The following is a 17,900-nucleotide window of genomic DNA, read 5'->3' on the forward strand; positions in this document are numbered from 1 at the left end:
GTGTGCCCTTGGCAGTCTCAGAAAGTGCTCCACATTCAGACGGAGGAATGCACCGGGTTCGACTGTCTTTCTAGCAGCTCTGTAGCCCCATCCACGAGTAACGTTTCCACGTCAGGTGTTATGTATGCTAGCAGCAACACACAGAGTTAACTACATGATACAAACATGGGTTAATGATTAGAGGAAACTGAGTTATTTATTTTGTTAAAGTTTCAGCTATTCTGTTTACAGTACTGTCATTAGATTATTTAATACCATTTGTGAAAACATTGTTGTTTCTTTTTGATGTGAAATATTATTTATTTAATTTAAATAAAAAGCTATGCTAATTTTGTTCACAATTTGTTTAGTTAGTTTACCTTATTTTTTTCTCCAAAAGAACCGATAAGAGTACCGTTAAAAGACCGGACCGATAAGCGGTATCGATAAAAGTAGTAGTACCATTAAAACCTTAACGATACCCATCCCTAGTGTTCATATCTCCGTATTAAACAGGAAAGACTTCAGCAAAAAGTATTTATTCAAACTTCTGAAACAACCTTCCCCATGGCAAACTGTGCCGCCAACTGTCAGCATGAAAACATAGACTCTGCTGAGGTTATGAATGCTTATGTTTTCTTTATTCATGAAGTGGAGCGTGGCTTTAGGCTGGAGTTTAAGTTACTCGGCTGCATTCAAAGCCAACCCAGTACAGTTTAGAGAGTATTAACCTGCCCTAACTGCTACATCCCTACCGATACTTCTTACTTTTTGTCATCCAAACAAGACACTACATGTTCATTAATGTGCTACTGAAAATAAACCCCAACAAATACACTTGTTCTGCTTGTTTGAGTAATCACATAGCAGTTTGTCTTTTTCTGAACTTTTCATTTCCAAGTTCCCTTTCATTTCCTCTCATGGGTTTAAAAAGATTAATTTGTTTTTTTACGATGGAATTTGTTTTCGGAATATTGGTGTTTCAAGACATTTCAGAACAATAGGCAGTCCCCTCATTGCAGAGGGTTAGAGGAGGCACTGGTATTAGCATGCTTTTGTTTTAAAGTCTGGAAGCAGGGGGGTCACCTGGCTCTGTCCAAAGTTTAAAAAAAATCATCCAACCAGCACCTCTAAATGTGACATATTACTCACTTGCTGGAAATATTTAGTTCTACTTAGCAAACTGATTTTAGAGCAGCGTTCAACAAACAAACTGGGTGTACTGGACCCAATGTTTCCTTTCAGGATAGGCTCTCTGATCCAGCAACTTTGAGTTGTTTCTCCTGGAAGCTGATGGACCTTAAAGGTTAACAGAAACTTCCCTGATCTGAAATAACATCCTGCTAAGCTCTGATAAAGGCTCAAGGTATCAGTAGTTTACTGAGCTGCTACAAAGACTCAGACCCGCTCACTCTTCTAATGCCAGGTTTACTGATAGCACCACTCTATAAATGTTATCAGCAGCTGATCACTTTGTATTGTAGTAGTACGGAAAATAACCATAGAGCTTTTCTCTTAATCTCCATGGCAACAACCCCCTCTGCCCTGACAGGAGGAGGTGGCTCGCCTGGCCTCGCTGCAGCCTCAGGTGGATCTTCTGGAGAAGCACATGAAGGAGCTGAAGGAGGAGAAGGAAGGGGACGAGGACCCTTCAGCTTTCCTTGACGCTGACATCAGTGCCTTCAAAGAGCACTACCGGCAGGTGCTGGAGGACCTGAGGGCCAGAGAGAGGCAGCTGCAGCTGGGTAAGAGAGTGCAGAGTTAACCTTTGTTACTACACCTGGTGCTCCCTGCCGGATAATGAACTCTCTATTTGAGGAGTAGGTAGGTCAATTCTAGTAATAATAGGAAAGGAATCAAGAACAAGACCATTTCAAAATGCATGTCCTAACACCATCCACTTCTTTTTACTTTGTAGAAAGAGTTTAAACTTATGGGTTTAAAATGAGTTATAGTTGACCTCGTTTGCAGTTGGAGGTGTTCTGCGTAAGGTTTTACAGACGTTGCTTCATGGCGTTTTTATGGTTAATTAGATTGTGATTTACCTAAGGCCCCCTCTGAGGAGCTCCACACCCTGACAGCTCCCACCAGATCATGCAGCAAAGCAATCTACATTCTCCCGTAAAATAAAACAAGGAAAATCTCACTTAGACTCTCTAGTTTTCTGTCATCCTGACTCTAAACACGCTTAAATTAAATGTCTCAAAGCCAATTTTAACACTGATTTACAAGTCGAGTGACTCATGTGTGAACGGTCTGCTAGCACTCACCCGTGTGGTTACACCTTCTCACCTGTCTGCATGCTGAGAAGAGGGTGACTCATTGGTTCCTATTTGTCGTGCTACTCTCACTGTGTTAAGATGCTCCCTGTGAAAACATTGACAATAAGACTTAATGAGATAGAAACATGAGCTGAAAGCATCGCCCATCAGGAACAGAATAACCAAATGAGACAGACAAAACGAGAGCGCACAGCTATTTATAATCATGGGGAGTACAGTGATTGAAAAGAAGGAGAAAAGTAAAAGAATAGTCACTGAGAAAATTAAGAAGGAAGAGGAAGACTAGAGAAAGATGCTGACAGTCTGCTTTTTTACTCAGTCAGACAGCTTCTTCCACACTCTGCACTTTTATACATATCCAATACACATATTTAACCACTCACACACGGATAGATATAGCAAGATGAATGATATAGATTTAAATTCAGTTCAGAAGCAAATAGAAAATAATTGACCTGAAAGAATTCCACAAAAACTACTTTCTCCTCTAGAGTCAAGTCAGCACATTTCAGTTGAAATCATGGAAGCTTTTTAAGAAGGAATAGAAAAGTCATACATTAAGCCTTTGCCTTTTGCAGCGCTCCGCCTACAGCCTCTCTGACATATCTCTCTGTGTGCCTCTAGTTTTGGAGAGCTTGCCCCCGGCTCGTTACAAGGAAACTATAGCCACACTGTTGGCATGGCTACAACAGTGCGAGGCCAAGCTGTCCATCCCATCCACGGCGGTTACAGAGCATCCTGTGATGGAACAGAGACTTACGGACGTCCAGGTGAACACACGCACTCACACTCTGTCTGCAGATCATGTGTTAACATCTGGACTTAGAATAACAACAGCTGAGCTTATGCGCTGCTTTAAATTCAGCATTGTAAAAACAAACATTACTATGGGCTGTTGACTGTATTATTATGTACATAGTTACTCATTTATCTCCATTGAGCTGTAGTGGTTGTGTTGCAGCTGAAAGGGAAAGCATATCGAGCTCCAATCTATTCTCCATTAAGGAGCTAGATGCATAAAACTGAGAAAGTGTTTGCATTTATTCAGCTTTTGCTTAAACTTAAACCAGCATGAAGCGCTTAGCCTTACTCACCACGCTCTTACTGACCAACTTCTTTTTGATCGTACACTTTAACACGTCAATACTTACCAACTTCGTTCAGATTATACTTTTCAATGTGTAACTTCTGCTATACACAACAGAACAGTGCTTAAAGTATAAGAGACTGAGACTTACTTGACCTCAGAAGACCCTGATACCCAAGCCAAAGGTCGCTCATTTTCCAGGCTATGGGTGACGATTGTCGCCATCGGTTTTTCCAGTTTCTTTTCAATATTTTCCCGTGTTCTCGCTGAGATAAACCGCCCTGATTGGCTGTTCAGCTTAAGGGAGTTGTTTGTGCTAGCTGGTTGTTAGCTGTAGCCCTGCAATGTATTCATTTATTTGGCAAGCTGTAGGCGACGTGAGTTGGCTTACGTCTCCAATCCTCCACTACTTTGTCAGTTTGGTGTTTCTGGGCTTTTATACAACTGACATTTCAACTGCATTTATTTTCTAATCTTGAACTCTATGAATGAAGTTCATTGTTGTTCACCCTTTATCTCAATGTTCATGTGAACTGCATTCATCTCATACTTTCAAACTTTCATATATTTCAAGTTATACTTTAAATTAGAGTTCATCACTGACTGTCCATCTCACAGTTTAACTGCTTCCACCCACAATCCTTCAATGAGATTCAACTGCTCTCAGTGTTTTCACATCGACTGACATTTAGACTCTTACTCCTCAACTCATGCTTCAACTGCTTTCAGATATTACTGTACACACATTTAAACTACCAATTGCACATGACCTTACATTTGAAAAGCCATCATGTTTTATTCTCTAACTCACATCTCAACTTATTATTTTTTTATTTCTTCAACTGCTCAAACTCAGAAAAGCTCAACTTGTTAAGATATTTGAGATGATCAGTTAACATGTGATATAGTTGAGTGAAGGTTAGCATAATGGCAGCCCACTATCTGGTATGAATCACAGGTAATTATGCTGTTATGTGGCTATTCTATAATCCCATCATCCACCAGGAGTCAACAGTGTAAGCACGTGACAACACTGCTCCTAAGATCGATACACAAATTCCCATAAAACCCCAAAATGGTGCCGGCTCTATCGTCCTGTGGGCCTGTGTAACAGTGTAATCAGTTTTTTACGAGGAGCTGTAAAGTTATACGGCCGCTGGCGATGCCAAACTGCCAAAGCAGCACTCTTTTAAAGGATGCTTTTCTGCGTCTCTTTGAGGAAACAGGCAGAGGATAAAGGAGGGAGAGAAAGCAGATGAAATGCACCATTAACCAAGACGCTGATTCATAGCCACAACCTGAATCTGATACACAGGGGCACCCCTAAATCACTGTAAACATTAAACCCTTTGCCAAAGTGTCCTTTAAAAAAGACTAAGTGTAAACAGCAAAGGAGTTTTTTAGGAAGCACATTACAGATTATACATATTTCTCCTAAATTGTGGTTTCTGGAAGGCCACTCGAATGCACAAATCTCAAACTATGGCTGTTTCCATAAGTGGAAAATAATGTGCTCTACTTTGGCCCATCCTTCAACTTTCCAGCAAGTTTCATGAATATAGAGCCACTAGTTGTTCCTTTGACAATGATATTTGTATAAGGAAACGGCGCTGTTGTATGAGAGACCAGCTTCGCCTGCTTGGATCTATCATCTGTTTGTGCTACTTTAAACATGTTGACATAAGACACTGGTGCTCAGAGAAAGCCGGTATGTGGAGCTTTTTATGGAAGTGATATCCCATAGTTAACATATTTTCTCTAAATTATTTCCGTTCCCAAAATCCACTTTTAAGAATGAAAACATCTTATATAAGTACCAAGAAGCTAATACAATCCTCCTTAAAGCCCTTAATATACAAACTATAGATATAAGTTACTTCTTAAATGTAAACCCTGCTGCAGTTTCACTTCTGTACGCTGTAGCCTGTATTTACAAAGCAGCAGCAAGCTCAAATCTATATTGTGAAACCCCCAAAACAAGCAGGGAATTTCAATTTCAGTGCAAATGTGTGATTTAGTGGAGCCAGACTTCCATCTGCTTAACATGCAGAGAGCAGGTCTGCTGTGTGTGTGTGTGTGTGTGTGTGTGTGTGTGTGTGTGTGTGTGTGTGTGTGTGTGTGTGTGTGTGTGTGTGTGTGTGTGTGTGTGTGTGTGTGTGTGTGTGTGTGTGTGTGTGTGTCTACAACTCTGCAATTATGAGAGGCGGGTGAGAAAATCCCAGGAGAGCAAATCAGTGTCTCTGTTTAGCACAATATCTGTCTACACACAAACACCAGTGAGTCAGAATGCTTACAATACAAAGGTGCGTACTCACACACACTCACACACACACACACACACACACACACACACACACACATATTCTTCATTTTGTCAGTGTTTATCGGTATTTCCATTCAAACACACACTTTGTAGTTGTTTTAGAAGGGTTGGTTTATATCTTGTGTGTGTGTGTGCGTGCGTGTGTGTGTGTGTGTCCCCTCTTTAAACTGGATAATGGTCTTGTGTCATAGCAGGGAGATGAAGCCTTGTAGCCGGAGATTAATTAAAGTTGATTGTAGATAATAATTAGGAATTCATTCTGCATACTGATGAGCTGTCATTAATTTTCACCACAACTCTTTCCCCTCTGCTCTGAGACACTTCAGCGTGTGTGGTTAGAAACGGTTCTTTTTTTACCCAGGTGACGGTATCTCCCCTCGCACTATTTCATTAAAATAATGAGTTTTTGTCAGGTGGGAACTTTGCTAGAATCCTGACCTCGTGTTTCAAAATACAAAACTATAGCAGATAATGGTTGAAGTGAGTGACAGATGATTATTAATATCCTCCACAGCTACTGGTAGATATTATTAAAGACCTTAAAGCAGCATTAAATCACTACCTATAATCAGGCGTGATTTTGCTGTATGGATCCGTAAGTAGGGATGGGCTGTATAGATATATTGATGTAGGACTCTAGTTTACTTCAGAACACTTACACACATTAGATTTGAAAATGAGATATTGAGTTTAAACCTTTACATAGACATAAAAAGTTAAAGTAAGGATGTGTAATCAAAAGATAAAATAAATATATTTATATGAACATAAGGAGTTAAAGTCACATTTCCCAGTTTGACTGATTCATTCAGACCATAAAGCATCACAGCTCATTTTCCCAGTGAACTACAGATATGAAAGGGTGGCAGCACCAGGCGTCGCGTTAACCGAATAATTTCCGGATTTTTTTTTAACAATGACGGAAAAATCTGAAAGCCGTCCGTCATTTTGACAGATTAGAACAAACGCAGAAAAGCGCCAAAGTTTCCCCGCTGCAGGGCTCCAGTATTATGCCGTGTCATGCCAAAAGGAAATGATATCGTTTCCAAACCTAACGTTGCCGAACAGATTAAGTATTTGCTTTACGCTGTGCGCGTTCCCGCGAGGTGCTGTGTGCATGCATAACACGGCGCTAACAGTTCATGAGCGAGCGAGCGTCCCGTCCCCCGTTGACAGCTCACCAGCGTGCTCTCTCCCCCCGGCAGAGTTGTGTACAGGCCGACAGGTAATAATGGATTTTGACGAACATTTTGCGATCTTGTCCGTCAAAATGGGCAGCGAAAAAGTCTAGCGCAACCTCTGGGCAGCACTGTAGAAAGAGAGCGTCCTCTTGAGACAAACGGCAGCAGTGGTCATTTGTAAAAATGCCAGAAACAACTCATGTCTACCTGGCAAAAACCTCCTGTGGCAGAGAGAATTATAACTGTTGTCAGGCCGGTAGTGTGACGTTGTCATAGCACCACAAGCTAATCCAGAGACAGTGACTTGGAAATAGGAGACCATTGTTTTATCTCTTAGAGACTATAATCAGTTTTGTCTGATGGTGAAACAGATGCTTGGGTTGATAACTCATCTTTTTAGCATCAACTAACATGACAGAATTGCATTAAACAAGGCCTTTTTGTGACTTAGGTAAAGTAAACTCTCTATTGTCTAACGTCATCATATTACACAACGTTACCCTATTGGAGTAAGGCTGTCCATCGACGTTGACATTGTGATGTCTCACCCTCTAACCTTTCCGTTGTACCGTTAGTGAAAGTGAAAATTGAAGTAAAGAAACAGGCTTATCCATGTGCTCTCAAATGGAGCTTGGTACAAGTTGAAAGAGAGAAGGAAAGAAAAGGAGAAGCCCTTTGAGCAGAACCTTGGAGTCTCTAATGCTTCCTTGCTTTGGATTCGGTGTTGCAGCAGAAGGATTGTGGGTAAGCCATAGTAACTGACGGATGTCCCGTCCAGGAGCTGAGCTAGAACTGAGCTAAACTAAGCCTCTGAGCCACCTCTGTGTGAACGAGGCTTTCTTCCCGAAATCTTCCACTGCACGCCAGCTAGAGTTCACCGGGAATTCCCTCACCTCTCCACTTATCATTCATCCCGCACTGCAGGCTAAGCAAAATCAAACAGTGTGAAAAGGCTTTCATTGCAAAATGTTAACAGTGGCAGCCTCATATCCTCTCATGCTCGTCATCCCTCACTCTCCCATTTCCCCCCCGCTCAATAAATACTGAGTAATGTTACGGACAAGCTTTTGAATCGAGTCTTTTTCTCCATGGCATTTACGCCACTTACGCTAGAACACGTGATAGATGGTAATTGGATAACTCGTTTATGGATATGGGTCCCTTCTGCGTTTGTTGATACATGTGTGTTTTATTTATCTTTTTATTTATTCTGGACTACAGAGGAGGCTTAGGGCCGCATGTGAATTCTCTTTTTAAATTTGACCTCAGTGATCTTTTTTAGTTCTGTGAAAAAAGTCGGAATTCTGATTTAAATATCGGAATTTTGACTTTATAGTCACAATACTACTTTCTTACTCCGAATTCTGGTTTTACTCTTAGAATTTACTTAAAGGCAAAAAATGCACTTTTGTACGTCTTCTATACATGAACATGTGTCCCCGGTGTTCCAGGGAACTCACCAAGTGACAGAAAACACAACCCTCTCTATTTTCCTCCATACCCAAATCTCTTAAAAAGGGGCTGCAATGGATCTGATACAGACTGATCCAGATTTGAACACTTCTATGACGTCACAAAAGTGGCACTACGGCTATTGGGCCAACTCCACCAATCAGGAGGAGACAGCCACGGACATTGCCGTTTAAAGCGCTGGAGACGCTGTACATATGCCAGGCCTGTAGATGGTGCTGTTCTCACAGAATCAGCCCATGAAAAGACTGTTAAATTGAGTGAAATAAGGAATGGCTAAAATGCATGATCTGTTTGGTATTTTGAAAAATAAAAAGTATAAATATGCCTTATATAGGTATGGTCCTACACTATATTATTCAAATATTGCATGATAGGTCCACTTTAAGGTCAGATCCAAAATAAATTCACATGTGTCTCTAGTCCTCTTTTATAACTAGTACTTTCTCAATCTAAACTTCCATTGCCCCTCCTCATTATTTCTCTGTCTCTCCCCCCCCCCAGGCCCTGAGGCCCTGCAGGTGGCTCTGGCTGAACACCAGGGGGAGGTGGACTACCTGACCTCCACTGTGGAGCAGGTGTTCCAGAAAGCACCAGCAGACATCAGCCAAAAGTAAGACATGGAAAATAAAGAGTGCTGTGTAATCTATTGAAGGAAAGGATTACACAAAATAGATTGGGTGCAGATTCCAGTTGTGATTTACTAGAAAAGTCAGTAAATCTGTGTCGGAAACGACCGCTACTGTAATGTTTGGTTGAATGAACTCAAATCAAAATTGTCTTAACCCCTGTCGAGTGTATCTGATGTGTTTTTTATTTGCACCTCTCCTTATTGATCTATTTATCCGTCTGCTTAGGCTCTGTGCAGGCATAAAAGCAAAGTCGATGCCCAATAAAAATGGTCTGAATATAAAAAAATAAAGTTGTGTAGAACTTGTAAAGCTTAGGTAAACATATATTCCATGTCACAAGCCAATTGTGAGTTTCTGTGATTTCCTGCAGGTATCGCATCGAGATGGACGGCATCATGGCGCGGTGGAAGCGACTCGGCACGACGCTGACAGACAACGCCCAGAAACTCCAGGAGCTCATGGCCAAACTGTTGCAGTTTGAGGTGAGATTTATAACGGGGATCGCTATATGTTGCTTAGAAGTCTAGCTTACTAAGGTGAGATATCTTTAATCTCAATACTCGTTCTTGTCTCGCCAACAGAATGACGTTAAGACTCTTAAGAAGTGGATGGCAGATGTGGACGTGTTCCTGAACGAGGAATGGCCAGCCCTGGGAGACTCTGAAGCTCTGGAGAAACAGCTGGAGCAGTGCACGGTGAGGAAAGCATCCAGACCTTACTTCAAAGTCTTATTTTAACAGTTTCCCTTTCCTGTCATCAGCTGCGTAAAGCCTGAGGTCCAAGCTGGGCAAGCCTAACTTTAAAGGACAACGAATGACAAGGAAATATGGCAATGTTCTGAATATTTTGCATTCTAATTGACTAGGCTTTGGTGAATGACATCCACACCATCCAACCCAGCGTCAACGGCATCAACGAAGTGGGTCTGTACCTAAAGAAAGAGGCCGAGCCACCCTACGCTGTCCACATCCAGAAGGAACTAGACGACCTCAACGCCCAGTGGGAGAACGTCTGCAAACAGGTGCGGACCCCTCATCCAGAGGTCGTGTTTTCCTGCTTTATGTGTCCCTACACCTTTTAAATGTTTTTCTTTACCTCCGTCTAGGCCTACGCCAAGAAGTCGGCCCTGAAAGGAGGCCTCGACAAGACCATGGCTCTGAGGAAGGAGATGCAGGAGATGCAGGAGTGGATCAACCAGGCGGAGGAGGACTACCTGGAGAGAGACTTCACGTACAAGACTCCTGAAGAGCTGCGCAAGGCTGTGGAGGAGCTCAAGGTGTGTGAAGCGGACAGTAGACTGCTGCTCCTGTGAAAGTAGTTCCTAGAGTAAAAATCACATTTGTTTTAGTCTGAGAGTAATGATCACTATTTCTTTGCAATTCATTCATACTAAGATACAACAAATGTTGTTGCACCATGGCTCATAAAGGAGGACTTCTCTGCTGAGTAAGCCTCAGAAAGGGCTGACTCTGACAGTGTTTTATTTATGTCTGTAGACCATTATATCTTTTGTGAACTGAATTATTAATATTTACAATGATTTGCAGGCATAGACAGATTTTCAATCAAAAAGGCACAAAGTTGTGTAGATATCAAATCTCTTTAAATGTACATACACTGTACACAGATATACCTATTTTTGTTATTTTTCTGCCGTAATTGTGACTATAAAGGGATTTACATCTTTATTCACAGTACAGACTCACTGACCTTTCTGCACCTGCTTCTCCCTGTCCCTCTCTTCTGATCCTGGTTCATTCCTTATCGATAGCCCCCCGTCTGCCTCTCTTTTCATTGTGAAGAAAAACACTTATTTCGGTCTTTATTTACTTCCCTCTCTCTGTATTCTTCCCTCACAGCTCTGAGTCTAACCCCCTCTCCTCTCTCTTTGTGTCCATAACTCAATTTCATATCAAATTGCATAAATTCCCCTATTCCCCGCTGCACCTTCATAACCCTAATGCGATGTATTTGTGATGTAAATGTATATCCTTTGTTAATAAACCCAAAAGCCTTGGCAGTAGTAGCCCCCTTCCATTCACCCGCTTGAAAAAAGTTTACTTGAGTCAAGTTGAAAATGAAAAATGGATTTCACTCTGCTTGCTCTTGCTAATCCCTCCCTCCTCCTCTCCTCCCTCCTCGCCTCCTCCTCCCCTCCCCCTCTCTGCTCCAAGCTAAAGGAAACTCCATTGGTGAATCTGTTCAGTCGCTTACTCTCCAAACCCCCCCCCCTGCCTGGTTTGGGAAAGTGTTAGCTTCATTCATTGATTCGTTGCCTAGGTTGTTCCCTCCGTCTGTCTCTGTCCCTTTACACTGTGGCTTTGTCAACTGCAGACACATTGATTCATTTGTTTGTGCATCCGTCCCTCCTTCCATTAAGCCTCTCTGTCTCTCTCTGCCCTTCTTCCTTCTCTTGCTCTTTCATTGACTTCTAAAAGATCCTTTTTGTAACATGCTTATCAATAAAGCGGTGCAGGAATGAGTCCTCAAACAGTATCCTGAAATCATACGTCATCACTGCACCGCTATGCAATTGGAATCAAGTGTTTTGAACAGACTGACAAACATCCCTTACTCGATCTTCCTCAGAGGGCCCAGGAAGAGGTCCACTCCAAGGAGCTGAAGGTCAAACTCCTGACTGACAGTGTCAACAGTTTCATCGCCAAGGCTCCCCCCACGGCCCATGATGCCTTGCGGTCTGAGTTGGACGTTTTGACAGCTAACTACCAGCGCCTGTGCAGCCGGCTGGATGGGAAATGTAAAACACTGGAGGTAAGAACTTTCTCAGTGATCATTTGGAAGTGTTTATCAAACATTCTCGCCATGCTTAGGTAAAGACAAAGTGGGAAAAGAGAAAGTGTGTGTCCATGTGTGTGTCCATGTGTGTGTCCATGTGTGTGTCAAGGCCAAGGCGGTAGTGTACAAAATAAATCAGTTTGTGAACGTACTCAGTGACTTAGTAATTGTAAGCTTAATCAAAGTATAAAGTACATTTTGATGAACACAAGGTGGTTAGATGTTTCTTAAAGTGATGGGGATATGAGCTCGATAAATACATGTTCTTCAGAAGAAGATATTCATTATGAAAACGGTGGAGAAGACTGTGCTCTGTGGTCTGGAGGCAGACATCTCAGAGCAGATCGATAGTGCAAGACCCCCCCCACGGCAAAATATCACATCTTTGGTTTTAATAATTGACTTTCTCTTGTCTTTCATACTTTTGTTATTTACTTTTAATGTTCTTATTATTCATAAATATCCTTTTTTACTTTATTTGATCTTTTTATTGCACCTTTGACAGACTTTGTCCTGTGTGAAGAAACTTGTGCCATTTGGAACCTATTTTTCAAATGAGCTTCATTTCACAATTAGAAAGCCAACTCAATCACTTAGCCAGACAGAGGCAACTGTTGCTAATTTGCAGACTGGAACAAACTCATCAAACATGTTGATGTTGAACAGATGTTGATATGACGGCCTGCACCAACGCTGAATAAGTGAAAATGAAAAACTGGTAGTCGTGGGCTTTCAAATTTACGGGGGAAGTTCTCTCTTTCACTATCCGTCTTTTCCTGCACCGTTCATCTTCCCAAATGTCAAAAATGTTCATCTGTTTTCTTAAGAATCAATTCACTGCTGCATTTCCTCTGTGTGTGCCTCCCTGTGTGTTTGCAGGAGGTGTGGGCGTGCTGGTGTGAGCTGCTCTCCTACCTGGAGCAGGAGAACGCCTTCCTGGACCAGCTGGAGCAGAAGCTGGACGAGACGGAGAACCTGGAGGGAGGAGCGGAGGAGCTGCAGGAGGCGCTGGATGTCAGTATCAAGTCACTCTGAAACGCCTTTCATTTGTATATTGATGATCAAGTTAAAATAAACAAGCTATTATATCAAAAACAGGTATAAAATACAAGAATAAAAGCAGGCTTATACCTTCAACACTTCTTAGCAACTTCAGTGTTCTGCTGTGCTGTGGTTAATCAGTGTCCCTGTCTCGGATCAGCTTAAATAGTCTCTGTGCTTACCGCTCAGCTAGGCTAACCCAGCCTTTAGAGAAGGATGACCAGTTTAAGGCCACCGTTTTCCAATCCAAACAACCACCAGACCCTCAAGCAGGGAGCTTATCCTTGTAAGCTTTAAAGGGGTTTGTTTCCTTTTTTTAATTAAACAATAACCATGAGAACTCAGGTCTCCCTCAGCTACAAGCCCCTACCACCACCATGAGAAGAACATCCGAAACCCAGTGGGCTTAAATCGAGAACACATAACAGAAACAGAAACAAGATTGGTTCTGTAATGCAGGCGTTTGTATGAAATTCAAAAAGTGTTAATCCCATGGAATTTGCATTGAATCCTGTAATTAGAGGCACTGGAGCTGCATGGCCTTCTTTGAAGAAGTAAAGTGAAAGGCTTACGTGTTAACCCTAACTTGTTCATTTGCTTAAACTGTGCTTTTGCAGAGTGCTTCAGATGTTACATCCAGGGATTTGGTGAGATTAAACAATGCAAAAAGCTTTAAGCCCCTCCACCATGATGCATTATTTCATTAAAACTCCAACAGAACAGCAAACATGCAAACTGCCTACTCAGCTGTATTTCATTTTGCTAAACCGACATCAGCAAAGATTTAGGAAGATGTGGAAAGCTGTTAAGCACCCAGGTCAGACGTACAGGGGCTAATTGACCTATTTAAGCTTTGCATGTCATCACCAAACGCTCTTATCCTGCATAATGTTTAATACGTGTCTCCTAACCTTATCCGGAGTCAGCTTCAAACAAAACAAAGTATGCAAAAAAACAGTTGAATCAAACCCATGTTTTTCAAAGTGTAATGGTCGAGTGTAATTGATGGAGGTTTTCTCTGTGTGTTTACAGAGTCTGGATGTTCTTCTGCAACACCCGGATGACAACAGGAACCAGATTCGGGAGCTGGCCCAGACGCTAATGGACGGAGGAGTTCTGGATGAACTAATACAGCAGAAACTAGACGCCTTCAACACACGATGGGATGAGCTCATGGCGAGGGTAAGACAAATTCTTTCATACAAAAAAAACTGTTGTCTAATTATTTATCACCCCCTTACTTTGCTTTGTGTGGTCTGTCAGTGTTGGCTCTTATCGAACATGCTACAATTATTGGGGTATGTTGCTGTCTTATCCTGGAAAATCAAGTTGTTGTCATTTAGGAAGCAAATATGTATTCTTAGGGGATTAACATTTTAAATGTCACATTATTTCATCTCCTTAGACCTGAAGCATGGACACACTTAGGTCAGATGGCACGCTAAAGCCTGGTTAAATCACCTCTTAGATGCAAATAGTTCAATAATATATGCAAGCAGAGACATTGCAGGGTTTATGGTTATGATATATGTTAGCATTAGCATCAGCCATCAATTCCTGTTGGGTTTTTAGTTGTTGCTTACTAAACATGAGTTGTCACATCGTTGGACTTCTGTCCTACATTTCTCTCACAGTCAGAATTTTGCTGCAGGCTGTCGTTGGTTGCTTTAAGACAAGTTTACAGTACAACGTTGGGCAAGTGTTCCGATAGATAACCAAAGAAAAAAGCCTTTGAGCACAGCATGTACATGTGGACTGGAAATGCTGGCAACTGCAAGATAAACCAAACGTGGTCCTTATACCAAAAATACAACTGGTTTAGTTTTTCTGACAAAGATTCAACCATGTTGTTTACGAATAGACGTCACACAGTGTAAAGGGGCCTTTAAAATCAAGCCATCAACTTTCCTTATAGAATGAGCATGACCCCCAGCTACCCGCATTTCCTTATTGAGCTGCAAAACAACAATATATATAAGTGATGAAACTAGGGATGTCCCGATCACCTTTTTTTGCTCCCGATCCGATTCCGATCATTTGATTTTGACAATTTGCAGATACCGATTTTTCCCGATCCGATCTTTATGCAATGCATTAAGAGGAAAAAAAGCATTCAAGTTGTCCCTTAAGGTTATTTTTTTATTTAAATTGGATATTCTATCCAACATGGATATAGCTTCTTTTTTTCACAGCAGCATTGGATCAGTTCAGTTGTGCAGCATTGGATCAAAACTAAATAAAGCTTATCAGTACTCGTTAGCTTACTGCTACAATTAGACACTGCGCCCACTCTGTTGCCAGATTTGAGAGAAATAAGCAACCAGGTCTATGAAAACAAGCCCCAAAGAAGCAACACATACATGATGTTGTGTAATTTGAAACCAAAACTAAGGCCTCAGGATGACTTTAAGACTTGAACATGATCATTTTTGTTTTGTAACATTGAATACAAAATAAAAAAATAAAAAAATCCCGATCCCCGATCTTTTTTCTCCCGATTCCGATCTTTTGAAAATCACGTGATCGACTCCGATCCCCGATCACGTGATCGGATCGGGACATCTCTAGATGAAAAAGTAGCAGAGAGTTGATAGGGTTCCATTTAAAGGACAACAGACGGGGTCAACATCTGAGAACACATTTCAAGAAACTTCCATTTTTATTACAAATGATAAAACCAGCTCAACAATTCTCTTTGGAAAATGTACGTTTTATTCTCTGTCAGTATTTGGCACGTCCTCATTTGGCCTTGATGACATCATGTTCCCGAGCTGGCACGGACTCCACCAGTTTGTTAAAAATCTGACGACACATGTTATCCCAGCATGAACTGACAGTGTTCCAAAGAGCCTCTTATGATGTTGCATAACGCTTGGCTTTCTCACTGTTGTCCTCAATGTTCGATGGGGGTGAGGTCAGGTGACTGTGGAGGAAAAGGCACAATACTCAGGACTTGTTCATGTTTGCTCTTCAAGTGGGTGCATTAAGGGTCATTATCCTCCTGCTCTAAAATGCTCTATCTCCGAAGAATGGAGCGATTTTATTCTGGGCTTGATAAACTGCAGTATCATTCTCTCAACCGTCCTCTCCTCACATCCCCCACATCTGTTGCTGCCATAAATCCCATTCTTGGATTCATCAGTTTATAGGACTTTCTCCACCTCTACATGTTTGTGTTTCTCAGCCCACTCAAAGCGTTTCACCTCGCTTCCCCTCCTGAGAAGTCCTTCTTTTGATCGTGCTCTTGCGTTCCTTATTTGGCAAATTCTGTTCCATCTATCTCTGGACCAAGCTTGATGTATTGATCTTCTGATGCTGAGGTCATGTTTGGTCTGCCTGATCGTGCTTTGGATAAAACCGATCCAGTTCCATGCACTGCCCCTTTGGAAACCTTTAGTCCTGAGGCTGAGCTTAGAATCAAATCAGTCTGAGTGTCATGGAGTACTATATGTTTAACTATTTTCAACCATTTTATTGACCAGACAATGAATGTATATTAACAAAAAATACATCTGAATATATTCCTTATTTTCCGCCATATTCACATTTTTCTTCCTGCTATTCTCTCACGTTACCCTTCTCTTATTCATCACACCTTTCCAATGGTTTCTCTATTCCACACAACCCTCCTCTCCTTTCTCCCTCTCCTTCCCCAGCTCCGTCTGTCTTCTCTTAATTGATTGTCTCTTCCTCCACCCCTGCACTCTCTCCTCCTCTTCGTAATCTTCCTCCTCCTCCTCTTCCCCTTTCAACGTCTTCCTTCCAGCCCTCATCAGCTGGCATCAGCGGCCGCGATACATTCTCAGCCTCTTGTGGTGATCCTCAGCGACAGATTAGACATTCTTGCACCCACACACACACACACACACACACACACACACACACACACACACACACACACACACAGAGACACACACTCATTGCCATTGCCCGCTGGGTTGATCCTCCCTCACAATAGCACCAGATTAATGTTCTCCTTGCAGCCTGATAAGCCTCCCTTTGTTTGTCTACCCGTCAGAGACATTGTGTGTGTGTGTGTGTGTGTGTGTGTGTGTGTGTGTGTGTGTGTGTGTGTGTGTGTGTGTGTGTGTGTGTGTGTGTGTGTGTGTGTGTGTGTGTGTGTGTTTTATTTCAGACTTTTTTGTATTTTCTGGTTTGGAAGTGTCATTGTGTGTGTTATCAGAAGCCGGTGTGCTTTGTTCCGCGGCGTGTGTCAGCATGTGAGGTGAGGCGGGGGGGCTGTTTGTTTGTTTGTCATCTATAAAGAGGGAGACAGGAAGCGGGTGTTTGAGAGTCACTCTGGAAAGACAGAGGCAGGAGCAAAAGCACACAGACCAAAATATTGCCTTAATATTTCCTCTCTTTTGACCGGAGGGAACTGTAGGAGGGATTTCTTTTTGAAATGTATTTCTTTCAAACTTGGATCGTTGTGTGGTTTCAGGAACGGTCATTTGTCATCCTACCACAAGACAGACACTAGACAAATCACCTAGAAGGAAAACTGACATGAAGTTTTTTTTATTAAAACAAACACCTTAAATCACTAAAACCGTCTTTGAATGGAGCTTTCCAAAAAGATGTTTAATGAGGTGAACATATACTGATAAATCTGTTAAGGCATCACAGAAATAAAGGATTTTTGAAGAAAAATACACAGTTAATGCTTATTTTTTGGATTAAGAAATACTTTTAATTATCCCAGGGGAAATTGGGCGTTCATGGCAGTTGTTAAATTTTAAAATGAACTCCAAAGAAAACTAAATGAAATGACATATTGATATACGCTCTGAAACCTCTCCATAAAAGCAAAATGCATGTGTTTGTAGCCATATGTACAGTGGGGCAAAAAAGTATTTAGTCAGCCACCAATTGTGCAAGTTCTCCCACTTAAAAAGATGAGAGGGCCTGTAATTTTCATCCTAGGTATACCTCAACTATGAGAGACAAAATGAGAAGAAAAAAATCCAGAAAATCACATTGTCTGATTTTTAAAGAATTTATTTGCAAATGATGGTGGAAAATAAGTATTTGGTCAATAACAAAAGTTAATCTCAATACTTTGAGCAATAGCTCACGACAGGCCGTGGTATATGCTCATTATATCACAGC

The 17,900-nt window shown here is 41.6% G+C and overlaps 1 protein-coding gene across 1 annotated transcript in view; it reads left to right on the plus strand.

Annotated features, from left to right (window-relative positions):
- Positions 1-546: 546 nt before the first annotated feature.
- Positions 547-17,900, plus strand: part of LOC104966507 (dystrophin-like) — a 23,624-nt gene continuing 6,270 nt past the window's right edge. Inside the window, exons 1-11 of the mRNA XM_010795693.1 lie at positions 547-597; positions 1,532-1,724; positions 2,886-3,031; positions 8,835-8,935; positions 9,325-9,436; positions 9,536-9,649; positions 9,820-9,975; positions 10,060-10,230; positions 11,544-11,726; positions 12,630-12,764; positions 13,824-13,973. Coding sequence (XP_010793995.1) covers positions 547-597; positions 1,532-1,724; positions 2,886-3,031; positions 8,835-8,935; positions 9,325-9,436; positions 9,536-9,649; positions 9,820-9,975; positions 10,060-10,230; positions 11,544-11,726; positions 12,630-12,764; positions 13,824-13,973 — 1,512 coding nt within the window. The remainder of the gene's footprint in view (positions 598-1,531; positions 1,725-2,885; positions 3,032-8,834; positions 8,936-9,324; positions 9,437-9,535; positions 9,650-9,819; positions 9,976-10,059; positions 10,231-11,543; positions 11,727-12,629; positions 12,765-13,823; positions 13,974-17,900) is intronic.

The sequence above is a fragment of the Notothenia coriiceps genome, unplaced genomic scaffold (assembly GCF_000735185.1).
Source record: "Notothenia coriiceps isolate Sejong01 unplaced genomic scaffold, NC01 NC01_scaffold00037246, whole genome shotgun sequence".
Lineage (NCBI taxonomy): Eukaryota > Metazoa > Chordata > Actinopteri > Perciformes > Nototheniidae > Notothenia > Notothenia coriiceps.